A 25,117-nucleotide genomic window follows, 5' to 3' on the forward strand; every position below is an offset into this window, starting at 1 on the left:
CTATACTAGGCCGTGTGTTTAGCGGGGTACAGAGACGTTTGTACTAGGCCGTTTTGTTTGAGAGATCGCATGGTACGGAGATATCTGTACTAGGCCGTGTGTTTAGTGGGGTACAGACACGTTTGTACTAGGCCGCTTGTTTGTGGAGATTGCGGGGGTACAGAGTGGACTATTGTACTTACGACGCTTGTAGAGTCATATATATTTATATTCTTATAAGGAAATGCGGTATGCTATCATCACATTGGTTGTAGCATGTCTAGTCCACTAGACATATGTTGATTGTTTTGTGTGGTGTAATAGACGCCGTGTTTGTTTCATACTAGAGCTAGGTCTACATTTTAGTAGTGCTATGTACTCAGTCAGTGGTTTGTGGTTTAGCATCCCCATACCTCACTGGGTGATTCTCCTGTCGCTCACCCCTCCTTCTTTCCCCTTTCAGGTGAGACCAATGAGCAGAAGTGATTATACCAGACCGGTGCTTTTGGGTTTTTACTACTATCGAGCTTTAGACTTCTATCACTTTTATCGTTTTATCGCTTTTGGGCCTTTGGGCTCATATCTATCGTTTATGTTATCTCGTATTTCGGACTTTCGGTTTATGTCGTACTTCGAAATATTTTATCGCTTTTTTGGGCCTTTGGGCTCCTATCTATCGTTTATGTTATCCCGTATTTTGGACTTTCGGTTTATGTCGTACTTTATATTTCGAATGTTATCGTTATTTGGCCTTTAGGCCTTATGGTATCGTACTGACTTTTATATTTATAAATGGAAATTTCATAAACTATTAATTATCGAATTGTTTTTATTATTTCGAAAGTGACGGGTTTCACAGTATTCTTTCTAGAGTTTGAATTGAGTGTGGTTTATGACGACTGCTTTGTGTATGCATTTATAGATGAGATCTCTTTATAGATAGCTTTATTTTACCTTTGGTTAATTGAGTGTTAATACATTGGTAACATTTTCCACGCGGAGTTTCCCTTATTATTGTTTTTTTGTTTGACCTTGTGTCCACATGTTTAAGAGCCAGAGTGAGTACCTTTAATAGTAGTTTATAAAATTACTCACTAGCATTAATTAGTGAATATTAGATTCTACGTATATTTATAAGTTACATGATAACCGCACGCATGAGTGAGTTTTTTATACTAACTAGTGGTTTTTCCGCGCTTTGCGCGGGATTTTATAAATTTGATTGTACGTAAATATGATGTGTGTGGTCGTATTTGTTTGGTTAATCTTCTTAATTTTGTGTTTATTTATTTTTAAGCAGGATTATTATGTTTTAAGATATGTGGTTAGTTGGGCCCAAGCAGTTTAAACCTATTTGGTTGTTTTATTAGTTATTTTATTCTAATTCAGACTTAAGTTCGAGTAATATAATAGATGTTCGTTGTAAAAAACCTATTTGGCTGTGAAAGTTATGTTTATTCCGCTTTTTGTGTATGATTAATATTGTAACTTTGTTGGTGCCTAAATGTTGTTATAGATGGGCTGTGTTGATATACGTTGATGATGCTTGGTGGGTGGTTTTCTTCAAAACTACTTTATTTCTAGTTGTATGTCAATGTATTTTGGGTATTTGAACCTTATTTTATGAATGTGAATGTAACATTGTTATAGTCGGGAAGTTGTCGTGGTGAAATAGATTCTATGCGTTTGTGTTACTTAATCTTGAATTTACTTTTTTTTTTTTAATTGGCAGTTATTGATTTATTTTTCTATCAGACCTTGTATTATTTTTGGTTGGACTTTTCTGGTGACCAATGTTAACTAAAATTTAAAAACATATATATATTGTATATATGTTTTTTATTAATATTCAAGAATTTTGCATGAGTGGGCTTATTAGTCAATCATAATTGATTAAATTACACATGTTCACGTGGAGGTTTAAAAAAAAATTAAAGCTGATGTAATTTTCTGTGAAGAATAGCTATTTTGCTTTATTGATATAGACTTTCATATTCTAAATTTTCCTTAATCTCCATTTACAACTTTAGATAATATCTATGGTTTTGTTGATGGCTAATATTAACTCAACTAAATTGTTTTGTTAATTTCTATAAAAAGTCTTATATGATTATTTAATGTGAGGTTTTTAACCTATATTTATTTTGGGATTTGATGTTTGTGATCAGCATAAATCTTATTTCTTTTGTTTGATGCAAAATAATTGTTTAACAGTAATTGATTGCTCATCACGTATAAACAATTGCTAATACTTTTTCGTTACTGTGTACTTTATTAGTTGTAAGCATACGACCATGGACCACCTCCGTTTTTACTTTTTGGTTCTGGAAGTTTGTTTCCGGTGTGATACGGTATTTCACCTATAACGGTTTTTGTATTTTTAATATATATTTTAAAGATTTTATATGTTTTTCTTTTTAAAAAATTAAAAAAGTTGCATGGTAAACATGTGTTGATATTGCATAAACGTAGTAGATCATTGCATTTAATCTATAACTAGATTTTGACCCGCGCTTTCAAAGCGCGGGTTTATTTTTGTTTTTTTTTTTCAATTGACAAATATTTAGTAAATGTCACATTTTGATATATTTGTGATTTATTTTATAAAAGACTTAAAAATTTTATCTTTATTTATCGTATTTCATTTTAAATGACTATTTATGTTTAAAAAATTAAACTTTATTTTTTTAATGAATTAAGTTGGTTAAGTTTTATGCTTTCAAAGCGCGGGTTAAGTTTAAGTTTCCAATAGTCATTTATGCTTTCAAAGCGCGGGTTAAGTTTCCATAAACGGAATATTCTATAAACGGATTTTTTTTAATAAATATCATATTTTAATATATTTGTGTTTTATTTTATATAACTTTTTTTATCTTTTTCTTTATCATGTTTCATTTTAAATAAAACATTTATATTCACAAAACTAAACTTTATTTTTTTGTGCATCAAAATTTGTATAACTTTAATAAATATATTTTATTATCTTGTTTATTTATTTTTGTAAAAATATTTTGTATAATTTAAACTGTTCCTAAATTAGTATATTATTTTTAATAAATATATATTTTTCCTGAAAAAAAAATGCAACTATTTTATAAATGCTTGAATTATATTCAGAAAAGAATATACAAAAAAAAATTTCTGCTGATTTTTTGTTTATTGTACAAAATATTAACAATAGTTGAATAATAAATTATTTTTGAAATTGGTATTAGTGCCCTTGTTAAAATATTTCACCGACCAAATAGGTGGTCAGGGACGGACACATCTATGTTTAAAGAAAAAAAAAACAGAAAAGGAAAGAAGAACAAATCCGTCGACGCTTCTTTCCCCATCCATGGCGATTGAAAGAAAAAAATAGAAAGAAACAAATCGACGCTTCATCCCCATCCATGGCGATTAAAGGTTCAGAAATCAATATCATTACCGGTAAAGCAGTAACGATGGCTTGAAGATCTTCAACGATGAGGGTAACAAATCTGATTTGGAAACAAAATCAAACCGTTGGTTGGAAACTCGTAAGATCCACCAAGGACTTCTCGTATTCCTTTCTCTTTCGGTTATTTTTTCAATCTTTTGTTCTTCAGATTATATAGATCGTTTTCGATGAAGATCTAAAGAAATATTTGGTAACTGTTTTGCATGTCAGATCCGAAAGCTTCAGTTCTATTTCCGTTGTTTGATATTTGGGTTTCAATTTGGCCGAGTGATAATCAGATTTGAAAGAAAATTAAACGGTAAGTATAATTTAAGTTTTTAATCATTTGGTAAAAGTTAATCTCAGATTTGTAGTCACCAAATATATGCATGAAACATTTTTCGGATATTTTTTTGCAGGTGAGATTGGAATGGTTTCCAAGAATCCGACGAAGTTCTGAAGCGGGTGAAAATCTGATCAATTAAAATTGATTCGACAACATCTCTGCCTAAATAAAAGCCAAGTAACTGTCCCAATAAAGCGTAAGATTGTTTTGACAAAGTCTAATTTCTGATGAAGTATTATTGACGACTTTAGAATCTGTGTTTAAAAGTATGTTTATTAAAAATGGGTTATTTGTTTCTTTCTTTTCAGGAACAATGTACTCTCAGAGAAAATAAAATATTCGAAATACAGCGATCATAGAGATGTCATCTGTCTATGGACAACAACTTGCGGGTCAAAATCAAAGATAAGTTCCTTCCTGAAAGTTTTTCTTCTCTTACATTAATACAAAAGTGTAACTTACATATAAATATAGGTTGATTAGTTACAGATTTATTGACATGGGACATACATGAGAAACTTTAGGTGTTTTATATTTGAGTCCGCTGACTAAAAAGTTTAACAATTCTTGACCTGGTCGTGCAGTTAAAAGTTGAAGACACAGATTAATTCAGCTGAAGGACCATGGGACAAATACATAGGGTCAATCTGGTGCGAACCAATAAGTAAGTGCATTTTAGAAGGATCAAATTGTATAGATTAGATTGCGAACTGATACTGGTAGTTAGGATAAAAACCGGAGATTGTTTGATGAATGCTGATTGAATTGTGGTGTTTTTTTTGTCTGTTTGATGGACTGTTTGAATTGTTCAAATTCCTACAATATCCTTAATGTAAAAAACTCATTTGAAACAAATTGTTTTGCTTAAAAGTAAATAAATAGCAGTATCAAATTGGAAGTAGTATAACTTGTCCTGAGAAACAAATGCAAAACGAAAATCAAAGATTCGAGAATATCTCTTTGAATACCACATTCATTGTTTGACGCTGAGGCTTGCCTTCAGGGTCGACAATCAAAATCTTCAGTCCTTTTTTAGAAGTCACTCTAGAAATAGCCACATATAGCTGCCCATGAGAGAAAACAGGTCTCGGTAGAAACAAACCAACCTCCGAAAGTGATTGACCTTGGCTTTTATTGATTGTTATAGCAAATGCCACAGCAATAGGTAGTTGTCTCCTCCTCATCTTGAACGGCAGTTTTTTATCAGAAGGTGTTATTGAGAGTCTAGGAAGAAAAACAGTGTGACCGACCTTTTCCCCTGTAATGACTTTAGCCTGTATCATGAAGTCATACATTTCTGTAATCTGGAGTCTAGTACCGTTCATTAGTCCCCCTATAGGATCAATGTTTCTAAGCAACATCACAGGACACCCAATCTTCAATCTGAGACTATGGTTAGGTAAACCAGATGCCTTGATTTTGTTCAGAAAATCTGGAGTAAGAGCTTGGTCATTCTTTGAAAACCTGTCTGAAGAGTCTATAGAATCAGAGCTCAAATAGAACTTTTCCTCACCTGCATTGACAACGAAAATTTTAATTTATAACAAACAAATCGTTCATTGAGAAGTCAGTAATCTAAACAAAAACATATCTACAAACGAACCTGGCAGCTTGTCCAACATATGCTGATTAATCATGTTCACATCTTCATTAGTAGGACAAAGTATTGCTCTTTCTTGAAAAAACTTAGGTTCTCTATGCTGCAGTAAAGAAACAGCATCCCCATACACCGCTTTGCTTATAGAATCTATTGGATCATCAGCATCAAGAATCAAAAACTCATCTGGAATAGTGATTAGAGCTTCGCCATCGTTTCCATCACCAATTTTTCCATCTCCAACATCTAAAATCCACTGCGAAAACTCTTGTAATTCTTTTGCATCTTCAGGTGTGAGATCATTTGACATCAGCCTCATGTTCTTTGTTAGCTCTAAAACTTTTACATGCTTCCAGAGATAAGAAGAATTAAGTGACTCCATAACTATTTCCGGCCTTCCAGCTCCGTGAATAACTGGCAGTACTTGTCTAAAATCTCCACCCAAGACAACTACTTTCCCGGCAAATGGTCTGTTATCTTTGTTTCCAATGATATCTGCCATGCTTCTATCCAAAGATTCAAAACAGTGCTTACTCATCATTGGAGCTTCGTCCCAGATGATAAGAGAGGCTGCTTTCACCAAATCCGCCTGATCAGTTCCTGGTACCAGATTGCAATAAGAAAACTCATCTGGGTTTATAGGAATCCCGAATCTAGAATGTGCTGTTCTTCCTCCTGGTAGCAATAGAGAAGCTATTCCACTTGATGCCACATTCAGACAGATTTCACCCCTCATTCTGATAGCAGCAGAAAGCAGCTTCCACAAGAAGGTTTTTCCAGTTCCACCAAACCCATAAACAAAAAACACACCTCCTTTCTTAGTAAAAACAGCATCGGTAATCTCATCATAGATTTTCCTTTGCTCATCAGTGAGTTTTGGAAAGTCACGATCATGATCAGCTTTTAACTCCTCCCGGTTGTAACTGAGCTCATCCATAATCAGCACGTTTTCATTAATGATGTCTGGGATTGGCTGTGGCATAGAGGTCCAGTTAGCCAATGAAGTTCCATTACTTTTTAAAATCTTTTCGATCTCTATAAGGGCTGCTTCTTTTTTTTCTTCATCCGACAAACAAAGATCTGCATGTGTCACAAGTTCAAAATCGTTTAAGTGGTATTTTAGTAACCGAATCGACGCAATCAGACTCAAATAAGAACATATATTACCTGGTCGATGCAGTTGCTGTCTTCGTTTATATTGAATGTCCTCAGAAAGGAATTCCCAAGTTTTCTCCCACACCTCTTCAGGCTTTGACAAAGTACCAGACATTAACATGATCACAAATGCATGGCGCATGTATGATGCCGAACCAGTAAAACTTGTCCTCACAAGCTCATCAATATATTCTTGATCATCTTCAAGTAGCCCTCTTGCAAAACATGTCTCTTTATATGTTTCATAAACAAAACCGTTGAAAGTTCTTATGTCCTTATCCTCAAACGGACCTTTAACAATGTTTAGCAAGACACGCATGTAGTAAGCTTCTTCTATCTTACGTGGTGCATAATTGATTCTCCCAATACTAAATCCTTTCTTTCTATCATAAAACTTCTTCTCCTTTTTATTCCAAGTAAACATTGTTGGAATCTCAGCTAAAGTCAGAGTCCGAGCAACTTCACTAACCTTGCACAATTCGAACCAGCCCATAAACATAGTATTTTCAATGAGCTTTCGGCTGGTCACTTTTTCGTATGTGTCATCATCCTTAAAAACAATGATCTGTTTTCCTGGTAGGTGGAATTGTATTCTCTCAACTGGAGTTGATCTATAATGTATTGGGAACTGAAAGATCCTCCATCCACCTTCACTTGCAGATACATATCTGTAAATAAATTAGTCATAGATGTTTACTTTTAAATATTTCAAAAATCAAAATATAAGCATTAACAGAGTCGAGAAAATTTGCACCTGCAGTTAAAAAAGTCTTTGATCTCATTTTTATTCTCTTCTTTTGAAGCTGTATTTGTGCAAGTCTCAGAATTAGGCGCAGTCACATCTGAAAAACATTAAAGCAAATCCGTTAGTAGAGGATACAATGTCGTCGAAAAATACACACTACTCACAGCAGTTAAATAATAACTTCTAATGCACGTTAATCACCTGCTGGCACAGAACTATTTTCTTTCGACGAACCATTATCCGGAGGTTCAACAGCAACAGTAACACGATCCTGCCCTTTATTAATATACTTGAATAAGTATTTTACAGCACCATTCTGATTGCACCATTCCACATTAATGTGAGCTCGATAACGAAGAGACAACTCCTTGTTATAAGGGATGACATGGGTGTTGTCACACTTGAATCCTTTTTTCTCTATAAATCCATTCCCCTCTTTCCTTCTTCTATAAACTGGAAATCCTTCCTTGTTCACAAATGTTTTTTCAACATGTGTCTTAGGATACTGCTTTGAACATTGCCCATTTTCCATGCACGGAGAGTTCACATTAACAGCTCCACAAGGACCATGGATCATCATGTCCTTAACCACTTCATAAAGCTCTGGCTCTTTTTCTTTATCTGGAATTTCGGCTGAGATGATTTTGTCAATGTCATCGTTTGTTCTAATCTTGGAATTAGGATGCATGAATAACAGAATGTGTGCATGGGGTAGGCCACGTTTCTGGAACTCAATCGTATACATTGCTGAAAAAAAAAATAGACTGATAAATTTCAGACCAAAAACAGGAATGGTGAAATTGTACTGAATAACTCACCCGAAGATGTCTTCCCCAAAAGTTGTTTATCTGTTAAATCTGTCATGAGAGATTCCAATTTGATTTTAAAGATTCTGGAGAGAATCTCTGGCCTATCTTCAGCACTAAGCTTTCTGGGTTGTAGATGCCTGGTGATCTCCGGCCATTTAGGATTGCACGTAAATGTTATAAAGTAATCAGGAAACCCAAAATATTTACAGATCGCCATGGCATCTAAATACATATTCTTCATGTATCTTGCTCCTCCCGTAAACGATGCTGGTAGCACAAATCGACTCCCTTGCTCATGCATATCTGTTTTGCCAGAGTTTTCAGCTTGTTGGATAGAGTCATAGCTGTCCGATCTGAGACTTTTCTGGTTCATTCTAAGATAAAACAGCCTGTTCGCCTCAATTGTTGTATAACCATCGACCAAAAATTGCTGAAACAATCTCCTCGAATGGAGAAGAGTATGACACTCATTCTCTCTTTCTTGTAAACGAAACGCATACCATTGTCTCATGCTGAGTGCCTTCCTCTTTAGCTTTGCTGTTGCCTCCGTTTCCCTCTTTTGAATCCCAAGTCTGAACCCATCTTCACCATAAGTAAAGATTAGAGGATATTGAAGAGCCAGATAAGCAGGGTGAATTTCACTAATCCTCTTAAGCCATCCCGTCTGTTTCTCTTGCAAAACAATATCTCTTTTATCCATGTCCAAATTGAAATCTCCAGGAATTAGTGCAGCTACTTCAGATGCGGTAGGAGTATCATATGTTCTTCCATCTTTCTCTCGACTACTAATGATACGCATATGAAATGTCTGGTCAGGATTAGTGTCAAATCGATCACGTGCTGATCTAAATTGATGGACATAGGGGTTGCACTCGTCTAGCATAGCCGTTAGTGCCTGTATAACTTTTTTCCTAAGTTCTTCTTTCCTTGCTTTTTCAGTTGATTTCTTGTATTTCCTGAGAAAAAATATAAACACGAGGTCGTCCAGATTAGTTCAAACTCATTTATGGTGGAAAATCATATCGCAAACTGGTTAAACTAAGAATCAAAAAATTACCCGATAATACCAGATCGATTGCCTATCTCATTTTCTGTGTCAACAATATAAAGCTGACCAAACTTGGGTTCACCGTTTGGTGGCTTTAGACTACCCATCAAATGGTAGTTCTCTCCTTGAAGCTGAAACATTTGAGGGCCAATACCTTTTTTAACAGAGCGGTCCACTTTCCCACCAAGAGATGTAAATGAGAAAACCATGTTGATAACTCTAATATTCTCACGAAAATATCGACTCATTTCATCATCCTCTGTCAAAAATCTTTTCAATATGGCTGGGGATTCTTTTAACAGTGGCAGCTGTACCTGACCGTGCCCACAACACAGTGAAAATTTAGGTTTACGGGTAGATCTCTTCCTGTTTATGCGCTCACCATACCACATTATAGCCCCACAATGCTCACATTTATGGGTTGCATCACCTTCGTCGATGTATACTGCCTCTGGAAAAAACATGAACCAAACTAATTGGTAAATTATAGGCAAGCACAGTCAATATAACGAATTAAACTTTAAAATAAAAATTTTGCCTACTGTTTTTCCCCTTCGAAGAAGTTTTCCTTTTGGAGGGTCCAACTGTGTCTGATTCTTTTGAGAACATGTCAAAATCCACATTTGATTCAGACTCCATGTCACTTTCTTCACTGCTGCAATCATAATGTTGTTCTCCTTCGACTTCATATGCACCTTTTATTTTAAAAATTCCATGTTAAGTTCTTTCGCTATTCTGAATTTTTTAACATTAAAGAACATTAAACTATCGATAGGATTCGTGCGTATTGATTACCCTCGTAATCATGATATATAGAGTCATCATTTTCTTCACTCGAGTATCCATCAACATGAAGGCCAACTCCTTCTGTTTCTGTTGCTATAAAATAAAGCAAGACGGATGTATAAATTCCTCAAAACAATGTAAACATATTCCTTGAATTCAATACGCCCTAGATAACATAAACTACATACCATGTACTGTTTTTGCTTTTTTTCCTGAGGCAACAGCTTTTCCTTTTCCTTTTTCTGAAAACAAACAGATTTTATAAATTATGCAGTAATAATGTTATGATCTTGATAACTTCCCAAGGTTTATCAGAAAAATAAACAGATTTACACAAATAATAATCACCTTTAGCTGTTAATCTGGACTTAGATGATTCAAACGTAGATGGTAGAACCTCTTGTTGTGTCTGTGTCCTTACAGAAGGACTGACATTGGTCGTATCAGATAGAGGTATAGAGCTTGTAGGAAAAGAAGTTGGTGGTGTGTGAAGGTTAGAACGGGCTGGACAATCACATCAGAACGACAATTTAAGAACAAATAAACTGCCAAGAGCAATACAACACGTAGTCACTCAAAGCACTGAAATAGCATAGGACTTACATGAGAAAGAATCGTTCTTTCTTAGCCTCTTAGCAGATTCACATGGGTTTCCTTTGACTTGGTAATCTTTTTTAGATCCGGTAGGCGTAGTCGTTGAATGAATTCTTGTATTCGCTATAGTTCTCTCATCATGCGTTGCAGTTAGATAAGATTGTCGTGTCTGTGTGGTTCCAGAAGGAACTTGATTGGTAATATCAGATAACACCATTAGTTCTCCTTCAATGGAATTGGTTGTTCTCTTCCTCTTATAACAAAGACGTTGAGCTACTGAGCGTGAACTTAACGTAATGGGTGGTATCTGTGAGTACGCTTGGGCTGAATTGATAGTGCTTTGAGTAGACACGATGTTTGCTTGTGCTTTGTCAAGTATGAATTTGAAGATGTGAGTACGCTTGGGCTGAATTCAAAAGACACAAATCCAATATCTTTAAAAACATAGGCTAAGGATGACTTACACAAGATAGCTGAATTCTCGGTTGGAGCAATAGTTTCATTGTTTTTTGTACTCTGTTCTCTCTTAATGGTAGATCCAGTTGGTACTGTCTTTTTGGTTGTATCTTTCATCGTTCTCTGAAATAAAATAGACTCTGCGTTATTCTATTGTTAAGATTGAAGAATAATTAGTTAGGGAATATAGGATACAATCTTGTTACTGGATTGCCCTTGCAAGTTTATTTATTGTCTTTATTAGTTATGGTTACAAAATAAACTATAAATATTGAATTACCTTTGTGAGTATAAGGCGTTTTTTTTTTAACAATTCATAAAAAATAATTCCTAACCATCATCAACTTTGATCTTCCAGCTTCATCGGTTTACTTAAGGTGCTACCAATCAGTTGATGATTTGGACATGGGAACAATGGAATCTCCCTCATAGATACGCCCAAATAGAAGAACTCCACACGATAAAGTAAGCCCATTCTTAAAACCATAGCAAATGCATTATAGGTATGAAACTGATTGGTAGTTAGGGAACACAGTGGATTGCAATACATAGATTTTTGGAGGTTAGTTATGTAACTGATATTGGTACATAGGGAACATAGTCGATTGCGATAGTTAGCTTAGACAGCAAGCAATGCTATATAATAAATATAGAAATTTAAAAATTAAAGGAAAAAAGGCAAAGAAATTATCTGAAGCATACTTTATTATAATAAGTTTAACCAAAAACATAACCATTAATAAAAAACCAAAACCAAACAATTATTAAAAAAAAAACCAAAACATGAAATTGCTTCAGAAATAAGAAAACAAATAAAACCAAAAAAAAAAAAACATAAACTTCAGCCTCGCAGATTTAGGTCTTCTTGCCTGCTTCAAGATCCAAATCACTCATCTTCTCCACCTTGATAGTTTTTAAGCGAAGGTTCTTTGAAGTCGAAGTGATATCGCGTGGAGGGTCTGACCATGCTCCCTTTCTCTTCGTGGATGGTGTGGTGGATGGTGTGGACAAACATTCAATGTGTTCTTCATTGTCAAGGAGATTGACAGAGTTCTGAAAAATAAGAAACATAAACTTTAGCAAGTCTCAGTATTAATACAACAAATGCATTAAAATTAATAATACTGCACATCACTGAATATAAGAATACAGTCAAACCTCTTCTCCACTTGTAAGAGCTAGATCTTGATCAGACTCAGAACTCTCAACATTGGCTGACTCATTGAAAACAATTTGGCTTTGACGGTAGATTTTTCCAACCTTGTAAATCTCAGATCCATACAAAACATGTTCCTTTTCCACAGAAATTCCAAAGGTGAAAGTCTTTCCAACAACAGATAGGATGGCGTCAGGTAAATCTGTAGGATCCTCAAGCTAGATGACAAAAAGACCAAATCAGAATATATTAGAAATAATTCAAGTATCTCGAAAATAACTCAAAATATACACTATGTAAAGCATACCTCATCAAATGATCCATTCAAAAGAGTCGCAGCCGATTCGACAATCATTCCCTTGGCAATTTGGTCAAGTAACATCAGTTTTGTTTCTCCTGTGTCATCCTTAACAATCAAATGGAGCTTAAACCTACAATCAAAACATCAGTAAGCAAAATTGCGTAAATGAGAGACTGATTAGGAATGAGTCAAATACATGCGGTTTGAATATAAAAATGTTTTAAATTTCTCACCTTGGTGACACACTTGAAACATTCTCTTTGCACACCTCACACCACCAGAGATGTGTAGTGACCTCCTTTCCATGAATTGTCTTAACTAAAGTTCCCACTTTCACTACCTTTTTGTTGCATGTGCAGCAACCAAAGTAATACCATCCCCAATCCGAGTCAATAGCATAGACTTCGCACTCGACCAAGCACTTCTCCACCTAGTAAATTAGGTAGTTTTAAAATATAATTGAATCACTATAAGAAACAAAGAACCTCAATAAAAAATGAAGGCTCACCTGAGTGGATTCAAGAAGTCCATGGATGGTTCTCTTGGGAAAGAGCATCCATTTGTCACGCTTGTCTTGGATACTTTTCACCTCTTCCAAATCAAGTATCTCATCACGACCCTCACAAATGGCGAGGGGTTTAACCTCATCAACAAACCTAACAAAGTGTTATAACCAAATAAGATAAAAGAGTACTCCAGAATTACATGTATAGACAGTAAGTATTATTAAAGTAATGAAACCCTACATTTGTTTGAAAGCTGCAGTTTCTGCTATGTCAGGATTAATCAAGAGCAGTGATGCCTCAAAAGCATTGGTGATTTGGAGTTCACCTGAAGATTTTTTCAAAGTAAATAAATATTATAAGACGTTCCTTACAAACTTTATTATAAAGTCATTACTATATTGAAATAAACTTATACCTCTAAATCTCCCGATCTTTGCAAACCTTATTAGACAAATGGGCTTCCCTTCTTCGTCTTTACTACACCCCTCGTAGAGGATCTCCGCAAATTTACCCCACAGACAGCAGGGAACACGAGCATCACTATGATTAATATAAAGAAAAACATCAGCAGCACCAATTTAACTTGAGTATCTCAATAAAAAAAAATTTGTTCAGGAATACAAACTTCATGTCGCGAAGGGTAAACTCTATTTTCATCCTTGGCTTGCCTGAGACTTGAATAGTTTCAAGATCTCCCAAGTCCACAACTTGACCAATCACATCTGGAAAAAAAAAAACATCAATAAATATACAGAGGCCACGAGAGTAAAACAAATTAGAAGAATGCGCAAATAATTACCAATGAGAAAACATGTTTTGAGTGATCCACCCAAAACAGTCTGGAAGTCCACCAAGCTCAGAAACATGTCTTCGTTGATCAGAGGAGACCTTGTGATTGCCGTATTCTGAATGATGCTCATTTTGAAGGGATGATCGGTTGCTCGGTACATGCCAGTTGAAGGACTGAGGGTGAAATTCTGGATGTGCCTCCATGCTCCAACAGGAAGAAGGCGGCCTTTACTCTCCATGTAAGTTCGCTTGCAAGAGGCATGTATTTTACATCCCTAGTTCAGGTTGAAAAAAAAAAAGTTAGTGAACAAACGTAAAGCTACATATTACGCTAAACAACAAATAACCAACTACTTATTAGAACACTCACAGCTTCATCGGATAGCACCATCTCGAGGGTGTCCCCGTGCACTGGGTTGTACTGCTTCCAAGAGTGCAGAACCTTCACATGTACTTTCCAGCCACTTTTGTAGGGTTTCACATCTTTCAAAGGGGTCACTTTCATTGCCATTGCGGTAGACATTTTTTTTTTGATTGCGAATGTAGTTGTGAGTAAATGTGAGAAAGCTTAGGCATGTTGTAGGTGTTTATATAGCAGTAGGTTAATCGATGGTTCTAAATGTCTGGTAAAAAAATATCTCTCGTATATTCTTAGTTCTCTATAGGAAACAGTTAGAGTATTGATCAAGAAAATATATTTAGAGATCGTTAATGTCTGGTTGTTTACATATCTTAACAATATTTACAATTCTGTTGGTTTAAAAATCTTTTTTAACATAAACGAATTAAATGAAACAAATATTTGGGTAGTTATTACGTATGCTTCATGGGCAAGCTAGTATATTCTGATTCATTAAAGGATAAATCGTTAGCTTCATGGGCAAGCTAGTATATTGTGATTCACAAAAGGGAAAATCGTAAGAGGATTTATATAGTTAAGATTTTAAATATTTGTTACATATCTTCCTAATATGTGCTTGCCGTGGGCCATTTAGACAAAAGTGTAAGGAGAATTTCGATTGGGCTAACAATCAAGGTTGGGCCATATTAAAAACTCAGAAAAAAACGTGTTGTACGTAATTCACGCATTTACCCTTTTTTAATCTTTGAAATGTAAGGAAACACTAAAAAAGGAGATGCCCCTAAGGTAATTATGAAAAAGGATCCTGCTTTAATAGTATAGATTTGCGTGTGATGGTAAACCTGGATTTTCTGATATTTAGATGCACCAGATTTTCTGAAACTTTATCTATTTTCACTATTTCAAATGATTGTTATATATGTTGGTCTGCAATCAAGTTTTGTATTTATTTTCTATTAACTATCCTTGTTAGTGAATGTATATATATATATGTTTAACAAATTATGAAAAAATTATTTACTATTTAAAAATATAGTAATACTTTATTTAACTATCCTTTTTTTTAGAGTCTTTTTATGTGACTTTTTATTGGGAAATCTGTTTTTTTAGAGCAAAAAAAAGGTAACTATGTTCCTTTAGACTAATCTATACTACTTTATGTCCTATTAGACTAATTTTTTCGAAAATGGCAGTAATACCCTTAAAATTGTAATTTTTTTAAAAAGATAAATAATGAGTTCGACAAGCGGGATCGATCGATCCCGCTTTACAAGTTACAGTGGATCGATCGATCCCGATCATTATTCAGAACAAAAAAACGCGAAATATATACTGATCGACCTGGTCCTTTTCACTCGATCGGCGAAGGTCGATTTCTTACAGATCGACCGATCTGTAAAGATAGATCGATCGATCACGTGCCCAAGAAAGAATCCCAAATCGATTTTTTTGGTTTTGTATGATTATATCCGGGTTGATTCCCACTTGATTTGAACCGACCAAGCATGATTTCAACTCTTTAAGCTCGATTTCTCTGGGACAAAACCCATAATTTCCCATTCACGAACAAAGGGGGAGAAAATCAAATTCTCACCCAAAGTTCATTAACCCTAACTCACTCAATTCTGTGATTTGGACGATTATTTGGCCTAACTCATACGATTTCGTGAGCTTTTTATGAATCTATCACTCTTTAGTTCGTTCTGCAAAGGTATGAAACTCTATCTCCACTTCTTTTTAGAGTTTGAAAATAGAAAGGTAAAAGGTAAATTTTTTGAGTTAGTTAAGATATTTAGGCTTCAATCATGTGTTAAGGTGATGATTAGAGAAGATTTTGTACACAATCATGGCTTAAATCATATTTTTGGGATAGATTTAGGAATTTTAGGTTTTTGTTATTAATAGATATATGTTGTATTGTTTTCAATTTTCAGGTATGGAGTTGGAGTTGCCTAATCATTTATACGGTGAGGGATTGGAACCTCAGGTTAAGAAGATTAATAACAGCTGCCGACTAAAATTTCTCGAGTTGCTAAAAGAAAAAATGGAATCAGAATTCGATGAAGTTATGAAAGATCCCATTTTTTCACAGATTATGGTTATCCAGAAGAATGATCTGAAGTTTTCGGCGAGGTTGGTACACTCTTTCTTGTGTAAGGAGTTGATGACAAGCAGGAGACTTGAGAAGTGGTTCACTTTCGCTAGGAGACCTCTGCGTTTTGGATTGCAAGAGTATCATGCTGTCACTGGTCTGAAAGTGAAGCGAGAGAATAACAGTGGGTTAGTGACATGGAAAGACGATGATGGTTTTTGGAGCAAGCAGATAAAGACAAATGGAAAAATAAATTTGCAGATCATAAAAAAGAAGCATTTGAAAGAGAGCAATACCTGGACTTGGGTTGATAGGGTGAGACTGATATATCTTTGCGTTATTATGGGTGTGGTGATGGGGAAGGATGAGAAGGTGAATATCCCGCATCTGTACATGAAGTTGGCGATGGATTTGGAAAAGCTTCGGAATTACCCATGGGGTCTATATTCGTTTGATTTCCTTCTGAAGCAAATTGATAAAACAAGGCATAAATTAGAGCAGAAAGAGGGGTATCTGATGGAAGGATTCTTGTTTGGTTTCCAAATTTGGATAATGGAAGCTGTTCCTACTTTAGGAGAGATTTGTGGCACAAAAGTCAGTAAAAATTTTACAGGTCCACTGTGTGGTAATTGGAGAGGATGTGCAAAATGTTCTTATGAAGATATCATTGGCGTTGAGAACTTATTCCCAGAAAACGTATGCATATTTTTTTCAAATTAAAATATTTATTGTCTTGTTCACTTTACTAATGATTTGATTGTTTGTAGGGGATTTTGCATTCATTCATGGAATCCCACATAAATGGAGTGGTCCTTTTGGTAACTGATTTTGTACAGAAGGATGAGAAGAAAGATGAAAGAGTAGATCGCATTTTGGATATGATCAATAGTAAACATGATTGGAACAATCATGTTTGGGGAGTAAAAGAAACTACGAACTCTAAATTTGAGGAATCTGGCGAAGAGAAAGTAGAGGATCAAACAGCTGATACTGAGAGAGGTGAAAATAGTCATGTTGCAGGGAATGTTGATGGCACAGCTGATGTTTCGGGAAGAAACAAGAGAAATCATGCAGACAGAGGAGCAGAGTCAAGGAAGAATAATGTTTTGTGCCACCTAGCTGCTTCATCAAAAGGAAATATTGACACAGATATGAAAAATTTCTTGGAGGATCTGGTACAAGCTTCTTTTACTACTTTTGGGGAGAAATTCTGTCAGCAGTTCTCGGACAGATTGGGTAAGATTGAGACTGAGGTTACACAACTCAGGACAGCTTCGGAGAGAACTGAGCAATTTGAGACCGTTGTAACCGACAGATTGGGGAAAATTGAGGCTGAGGTTACACAGCTCAGGACAAGTTTAGTGGTGACTGAATTGGTGGGAAAGAGTGATCAAGCAAGCGGTCCTAGCTTGACCAAAATTAACAGTGGTCCTAGCACCAGCAAAAAAGGCACTGCTCCATCAAAGAAAAAGGTAACTACTAAGAGAAAGAGTTAAAAGTTGTTGAAAGCTTGGAACTAGGCGATAGAATGTAGGTCTTTGAACGGAAGAAGTCTGTAGCCTCTATCGGGAAGGAACAGATGGACGAAGTAAGAGCTAAGTTAGATGTGGTGCACGAGCTTCTTAGGAAGCAAGTCTGTTTAGCTGAAGGAGAAGTAGCAGATACAGAATGAGAAGAAAATGTGAACTACATTGGAGGTATCGGATTCCAGAAATTTGGAAACCAGGGCGGAAACAGAAACTTCTTTGGAAATGGTCAAAGAAGTAACCAGACTTCACAATTTTAAAAACCCTTCAACAACAGCAAAAGCTACCTGAACTCCTACTACCAGAATCCACCACCCCAGACTCAGGAAAGCAAGATCGAAGAAATGCTTGATCGAGTACTGTTGGGACAACAACAAATCACCATGGATTGCAACGGTAAAATAGACTCCGCCTACAACAATCTGAACACCAAAATCGAGACCTTAGGGACTCAGGTGAGAAAACTTGAAACGCAAGTGATTCAGACTAGCGAGACTATAAAGAGGCAAGAAGCTTTTGCTAGAGAGGCAGAAGCTGACAAAGGAAAACACCACGTAAATACCATCATGGATGATGATTTTTGGCAAGTGGTGAGACATGAAAAGCTTGAGGAAGGAGACTTCGAAATCGAAAGCTCGATGAATCTCGGCGGATCCCAATGGTGTCGACCGATGTCGATGAACTCGCATTGATCGACAGACCATGACGAAGATCGATGGATGGATTACTCCAGTCATCGATCGACGTCGTCCGCTAAATCGACTGAATGCAATGCAGTTCAAATTCTAACTCATGAGGAATTCGCAGCTAAGCATCCTCACCCACCCTCCCCTTTCTATGATAAAATCGATCGATCGGTTGACCCAACCATCGATCGACAGAGTGAGTCAGACGTCGATCGTCACAACACACCTCCCATCGATCGACAGGCACCTCTGACATACCGAGTGCGGTTACCCTCAATCGATAATGACTATATCAACGCACTCAAACCACCACCGAAACCATTAGCTAGCCCACCCGAACCAAAATCCAACCCTTTAAATAGTTCACCAGAACCAGTTCAAAAAGATCAGGAAACTGAAGGGAGAAGGTTAAGGAAAAGAAAGGAGAAAATTCCTAAGAACCTTAAGAGGGAAGCTAACGATAAGGAGATGGATGGTTTCACTAAAAGAATCCTCAGAATCCCAATCGAAAAAGCTTTTGATGAAGCTTACTTCACACACCGGTTGTGGATGTTGTTCAGAGAAACAAAGGTAACTGAGGAGGACATTAGGAGAATGTTTCATCAAGTCAGAGAGAAGATGAGACACATGATCACATTGTCGAAGAAGAGTGATCCTGGGAAGTTTGCAATACCATGCGTAGTCAAGGGTGTTGAATTTCCCCCATTCAATGTGTGACACATGAGCATCAGTTAGTATCCTCCCTAAGATCATGGCAGACCATCTTGGTTTGACCATCGAACCTTCAACAAAATCCTTCACCTTTGTGGATCTTTCAGAAAAACGATCAGGAGGTATCATAAGAGATCTGGAGGTACAGATTGGTAATGCCCTTGTCCCGGTAGATTTTCATGTCCTGGACATCAAGCTTAACTGGAATTCTTCACTTCTGCTTGGAAGATCTTTCCTAGCTACAGTAGGAGCTGTATGTGACATGAACAAAAACAAATTGTGTCTGACGCTGATAGACCCCAACATCCACTACGCCCTATCCAACCTAAGAGAAAAATTATTAATTCTGTGGATTATGGAAAGGAACTTGGCTTCATTGGCACGTGCCATTGTGGAGCAGAGTACGAATCAGAGTACTCGGAATCGATCGACACCCACACCTTTCCATCGATCGATTCCAATGAGTCAACGGTGACCGATGACCACAACAACAAGTCGCTCGACGTTGCTCAGCCAGTTGACCATTTCGTTCCACCTAATCATTGTTACCCACACTTTGCCTTCCAACCTCCAAGCAAGAGAGGACGTGATGATTATTCCATAGGTAGTTGGGCAGACAGTGGTTTCCATGAAAATTTTGCAGTCGACACTGTAATTACTTCACCTAACAAAGAAACATACAGAAGAATACGATGAGGATATTGGAAGGAACGTACAACATAATTATCTTTGCAGGATGAAAGATTTGAAACACATAAGTTCACCAACATGTTTCCAACATCGTTCGACGAAGTGCACTCCACATCGGTCGATACCCACCCTCGTACAGCAAAACAACCGTCCACATCGATCGACACCCATACAGGAACATCGATCGATATTCGCGCCGAAGCGAAAATCCAGGAGCAGGAGAATGTTCCTTCTCCAACTAGGTTTATAGATACCTATTTAAAACGTTTTGCACCCTTGAAACCACCTCCACACACCAGAGCAGACACACAAGCAGAAAAGATGAACACTCTTCCATCTACATCAACATGAAAATTCATGAAGAGCAATCATCTCAAGAACACAAGTTCTGCAGAAATTATTCTGCCCTCGATCGATGCATCTGTATCAACATCGATCGATACTACTCTTAAACCTAATCTTTCTATTTCTAAATTGAATGATAATGCAAACATTGATTACGGTTTTCTAACACCTGATGAATTTGGTATTTTCAGGGACCCAGATGGCAACGCACGTGCAATAGATGGAAGGATCTTACAAGTGTCCAGAGAGGACATAGCAGATATACTTCAAGTGGCCAATGGACCTGACAACCTATTCTCACAGCAACGTGGCACTCCAGACGTCATTCAAACTGATCCAAACAAACATGTAGGAGTCGCCACAACAGAAATCAATCCAGATGTATCATGCCAGTCAAAAGCCAATCATCGATCGACGGGACAACTCAGACATCGATCGACAGGATAACACCAACGTCGACTGATAAGGATGACCCACGTCGATCGACAGGCGTTATGAATTTGGATGCCGCGCTTTTGACATGTACGGAGCCAGAAAGTTCACTTGGGAACGATGAGACGAGTATGGAGTCTACAGAGATGAGTGTGGACACGCACGAGGCGTAGCTGGTGAGATGATCCCTGTCACAAAGGACGACATCAGGAAACTACTTGAAATAGCATCTCTTTTTGAAGAGAGCCACATTTGTCTTCCAGAACATACCACTTCCTTCACACTCACAAGACTGGCACCAGAACTCTACACCAAAGATGAAATCAACGAGATGGTGACTGGTGTTTGTGGAGCTCAGAAAAAACTGGGAGAGGAGCTCAAATCATTGGTAGAAGATACACATCAACCTTTGGATAAATGCTACAATGAGCTTTCCAGAAGTATGGTAGAAATGAGGACATAAATTGAGAGTTTACGACAACAACTTGGGAAAGAAGCCACGACCTCAGCATCGATCGACGCACCACATGCACCCATCGATCGACGTCAGTCTTCCGACAGCCCAAATCCCTGCAGAACCGCAATGTTCAGCAGAACACAAGGATGAATGGAAAGTCTCATACATCAACACGAGGATAAACGACGTGTACTACCCTCTCAACAACAACGTGGACTGGCTGAGCACTAAAATCGAGCTACTACAGCAAGATCTGGACACCATTCGCAAGAAGGACCAACAACCAGCCACATCCATCGACGTGTGTACCATCACATCGCTTGACGCTAAGATCTCAGCCATGGATGATAGGCTGCAGACTTACGAGGACATGCATGACCGCTTCGTATCACCAGTCATGCTATATTTAAACAAACTGTCTAGTCAAATACCTCATGCCCAAGGGGATATTGATAAAATTACTAATCAAAATTTTTTGCAAGCAAACTCATCTTCGATCGACAGGCTACGAGGGCCATGGATCGATGGCAAGAATCCTGTGGAGTTACTTCCCTACACAGCAGCAGAGGTTGACAAGATCACAACCAGGATCTACACTGCTATAGGCACCATGGAGGAACGACTTGAAAAACGCTGCGATGACATCTACTTTCCATTCGACAACAGAATCAGTGGACTAGACAGCCACGCAGAATGGCTACAGAAAGAAGTCAAAGCCATTCAGAGGCAACTCGCAGCTCAACACCAGATTCAGCATCGATTGACAGGAAGCGAGCGAAATCGCTCGATTGAAAGTCGCCGAGATCGACCGACGAACACTTAATCGCATCGATCGACGCCGAGTCTACACCAACCGGCGAGCAGCTGATACACAAAAGAATAGAGTCAATGCACGAGGAACTGACAGAACTTTCTGCATACGCCTATGACAACATAGGCTGGCACCAGGTCAGCATTGACAACGTTCAAGATAGGCTACAGAACATCTCCAATGTACTTGAGAAGATGGATGACAAATAGACAAGAAATGATGAGGCCACAAGAAGTTTCATTGCATCTTGGTCCAGAATGTGCAGAGATGACGTGGATGCTTATTTCCCAACAAACAACTGTTTATCCACCATATAGCCAATCACTACTACAGTCAAGCTAAATGACTATAACCAAGCGCTGAGTGGGAGGCAACCCACTATTACGTATTTTATTTTGGTTTTATTGGCTAGCATTTATTTACTTTCGTTTTATTTCTTTCAGATTTAGGAGACCCAAGTAGGAGGACCTGAATATCGACCTCCGACGAGACGTCGACATCGCTCGACATAGACAAACACACGACGATCGATGCAACATTTTCCCATCGATCGATATCTAATCCGGTCAGTCTTCCTTACTTGTTACATTTCGTACCTATGAATTATTCAATCATAACTCCGGCTGAGTTACACTGGGACAGTGTAATTTAAGTCTAGGGGAGATTTACTAATATAATTTATTTTATTCTTATATAAAAGGAATTTTAATAAATTATGCTTAGCTATTGAAAATTGGACTATAATCTTATAATGATTTAAACTTGAATATCTAACCAATCTTTAGCACCATTTAAGATTTACTGATTGCAGATAGCACTATAGATGCTAAAGCAGATCAACCTATCAACTATACACTTGCCTTGACCGTATGAAGTAACCAAAGCTGATTTCCAACACTAAACCTGACATAACCGCTTGTCTTGGGGCTTGGTATACATGGGATCGGATTCTTCAGACAGGTCTGGAAGGTAATGCCTTGTGTAGATTATTTATCACATTTTCTCTCTCTAAATTTCGACCCTAGAATAGTTAGTGATTTATATTTCATTTCTTAAAAAAATAATAATAATAAGATCTATTGTTTACTTAGGATGAGTCTGAACAGAACTTGGTGGCTAAAACCATTAAGGCTTGATTCATAAAGACTCCAATAAAAGAGTTTGAAACGGGACTTGGAGGAGGCAATCTTCAAGGCTCGCTTTCACAAAGAACTCTTAGATATAGGTCAAAAAGAAGTGAACAGAGCTTGGTGGCAACCACCATTAAGTTTTGATTCATGGAAGCCTGTCCAATCTTGGTCACTGATCCTGCAATGGAAGCAGACTTTGACTCAAGAGAGAAAATTAGAGAGAGAGAGAAATTATGAACTAACATTTACCTGCAGTTCCAGATACTTGTCTGAAATCCTTGCATCCTATGATCGATACTCCCAAGGTAAAGCATTCACTTTATATTTTTGCTAAGAAATGAAGTCAGTAGAGAGGATGTCAAACGTGAATTGATGAGTTGTGTTATATTAGAAATGGTTGCTAAGCTAGGATATTGCATAGTGTGCTTCTGGGATTAGGACTTTTTAGATGTGGTTGCAAAATTGTTGAGGAAAAGATTTCTATGCTTTAAAATCTGTAGTCCCTAATATTTTCAAACCTCTTTCAGAGAGACTGCTTGTATGTTTTGCTTGAGGACAAGCAAAAGGGTAAGTATGGGGGAGTTGATATACCTTGGATTTGACCCGTTTTCATCCATGGTATATAGGTGTTTTACTATATATATATGTATGTTTTCTACTCTTCTAGGTATGTTTTCAGGTTCAAGTGCATTTCAGAGTAAATCTATGACTTTGGAGAATTTTGGAGCTTAAAGGACATTTCATCCGAGCTGACCATATAGAGGTTGACGAGAGGAAGAACAATCGATCGATGCGCATCCAGTGCTATCGATCGATACTATGAGATGCCTCGACAAATGAAGATTAATATCGATCGATATACATCGATCGATGTCGAGACATTGGACATGTGACATTTTGGATCCAGCGGACTTGAAGCCCATGTCCAAGCCAAATTACAAAAATGCCATGACGAGTTTTTAACCTAGTAGATTATATACTGCCTAAGTGTTTTGACGGCAGTGAGAGCTTTTTGGTTACAGTTTTATTTTGAGAGAGAGAGAGAGAGTTTTGGAGAGAAGATCACTTGTGATTAGAACTCCTTGTTTTCATTTCTTTTCATCTATACTATGAATTCCCATTTCTTCATTGTCATGAATTGATTTGCTATGTCTGAGTAGTTCATTTATTAGATCCAGGGTTCAGATAGGTTTGTGGGATTAGCCCCAAACTATAGATCTGCCTTGTTGTGATATTCATGATAGATTTGTATTCATTGCTTGTTTTAGCCTTGCTAACTAGAACATGATCATAGGATTACATACTCAAGCACCCTTGTTATCCCATCCTGACATCTATCTATCATATTAGGACTGCTAGAGAGGGCTAACCGCCAATTTAGTATCTTAATAGGGCATATCATACTCGCGCATAGGCCTGGCTAGAACCCGTCGATCGATGTCCTCAACAGACTATCGGTCGATGTAGGTAAAGGTGTATCGGTCGACGTCCCTATAGGACCATCGATCGACACTCTTTCGTTGTCAACATACTAACCGTTGAGACACGAGATCTAGCTTGTTAACCAGTGAAACATGCGACAGCTGATCACTGAGTTAAGCGGTTGAGCTCTAACATATCATGCATGCAACAAATAGGCATCTATAGATATTATAATCTCCAACACCTGAATAGTGGCCCTGCATCTAATATCATTTCCAATCAAGTTACATTTACTATTTACTTCGCTTGTTACTATTGCTATTTCATTTAAACATTTACAACTCTTAGAATTAATAAACACTAGATTTAATTGTTCCCTAGCTCCTTGTGGATTCGATCCCTATGTACTACATCTGAACCTCTTTTGATGAGAGTAATACTCCTTAGGGTAATTTGAGTGGTATCAGTCAGCATTCTAGCTAAGATGATGGCAGACCATCTAGGTCTTGAGATATAGCCTTTGAAGGATTCATTCACTTTTGTGCACTATTCTCAGAGGAACTCAGGAAGAATCATCAGAGACCTTGAGGTGCAGATTGGTAATGCCTTAGTTCCAGTGGACTTCCATGTCAAAACTTCTTGGCTAAAATTATGTGTGTCCCTACTGTTTTCAAAACCTCTTTCATAATGACCACTCTTGTTTTACTTGGGTAAGACTGGGGGAGTTGATATACCATAGATTTTACCAGTTTTAGCCATGGTATATAAG

General features: G+C 37.2%; 3 protein-coding genes across 4 annotated transcripts; 1 reads left to right on the forward strand and 2 right to left on the reverse strand.

The window, feature by feature from the left end:
• Positions 1-4,413: 4,413 nt before the first annotated feature.
• Positions 4,414-11,294, reverse strand: LOC103834537. Its single transcript, XM_033289306.1, has 8 exons — positions 9,640-11,294; positions 9,107-9,548; positions 8,059-9,005; positions 7,436-7,987; positions 7,250-7,337; positions 6,508-7,169; positions 5,347-6,420; positions 4,414-5,256 (listed from the first exon to the last, which is right to left on the reverse strand). Exons 1-8 carry the CDS (start codon positions 9,734-9,736, stop codon positions 4,682-4,684), a joined length of 4,437 nt encoding a protein of 1,478 aa, XP_033145197.1. The 5' UTR covers positions 9,737-11,294; the 3' UTR covers positions 4,414-4,681.
• A 178-nt stretch (positions 11,295-11,472) lies between these two features.
• LOC117133323 (replication protein A 70 kDa DNA-binding subunit D-like) lies at positions 11,473-14,196 on the reverse strand. The gene is made up of 10 exons (XM_033289307.1): positions 14,056-14,196; positions 13,696-13,960; positions 13,522-13,618; positions 13,312-13,436; positions 13,137-13,221; positions 12,899-13,046; positions 12,624-12,820; positions 12,397-12,520; positions 12,092-12,307; positions 11,473-11,986 (listed from the first exon to the last, which is right to left on the reverse strand). The coding sequence occupies exons 1-10, from the start codon at positions 14,194-14,196 to the stop codon at positions 11,789-11,791; spliced, it is 1,596 nt and encodes a 531-aa protein (XP_033145198.1). The 3' UTR covers positions 11,473-11,788.
• On the forward strand, positions 13,824-17,873 carry LOC117133539. 2 transcript variants are annotated; one of them, XM_033289975.1, is made up of 3 exons: positions 13,824-13,924; positions 14,047-16,834; positions 16,906-17,873. In XM_033289975.1, exons 2-3 carry the CDS (start codon positions 15,956-15,958, stop codon positions 17,632-17,634), a joined length of 1,608 nt encoding a protein of 535 aa, XP_033145866.1. In that variant the 5' UTR covers positions 13,824-13,924; positions 14,047-15,955; the 3' UTR covers positions 17,635-17,873. The 2 variants fall into 2 exon arrangements, with proteins under 2 accessions (XP_033145866.1, XP_033145867.1); XM_033289976.1 differs by having other exon boundaries at positions 14,058-16,834.
• Positions 17,874-25,117: the final 7,244 nt, after the last annotated feature.

The sequence above is a fragment of the Brassica rapa genome, chromosome A04 (assembly GCF_000309985.2).
Source record: "Brassica rapa cultivar Chiifu-401-42 chromosome A04, CAAS_Brap_v3.01, whole genome shotgun sequence".
Lineage (NCBI taxonomy): Eukaryota > Viridiplantae > Streptophyta > Magnoliopsida > Brassicales > Brassicaceae > Brassica > Brassica rapa.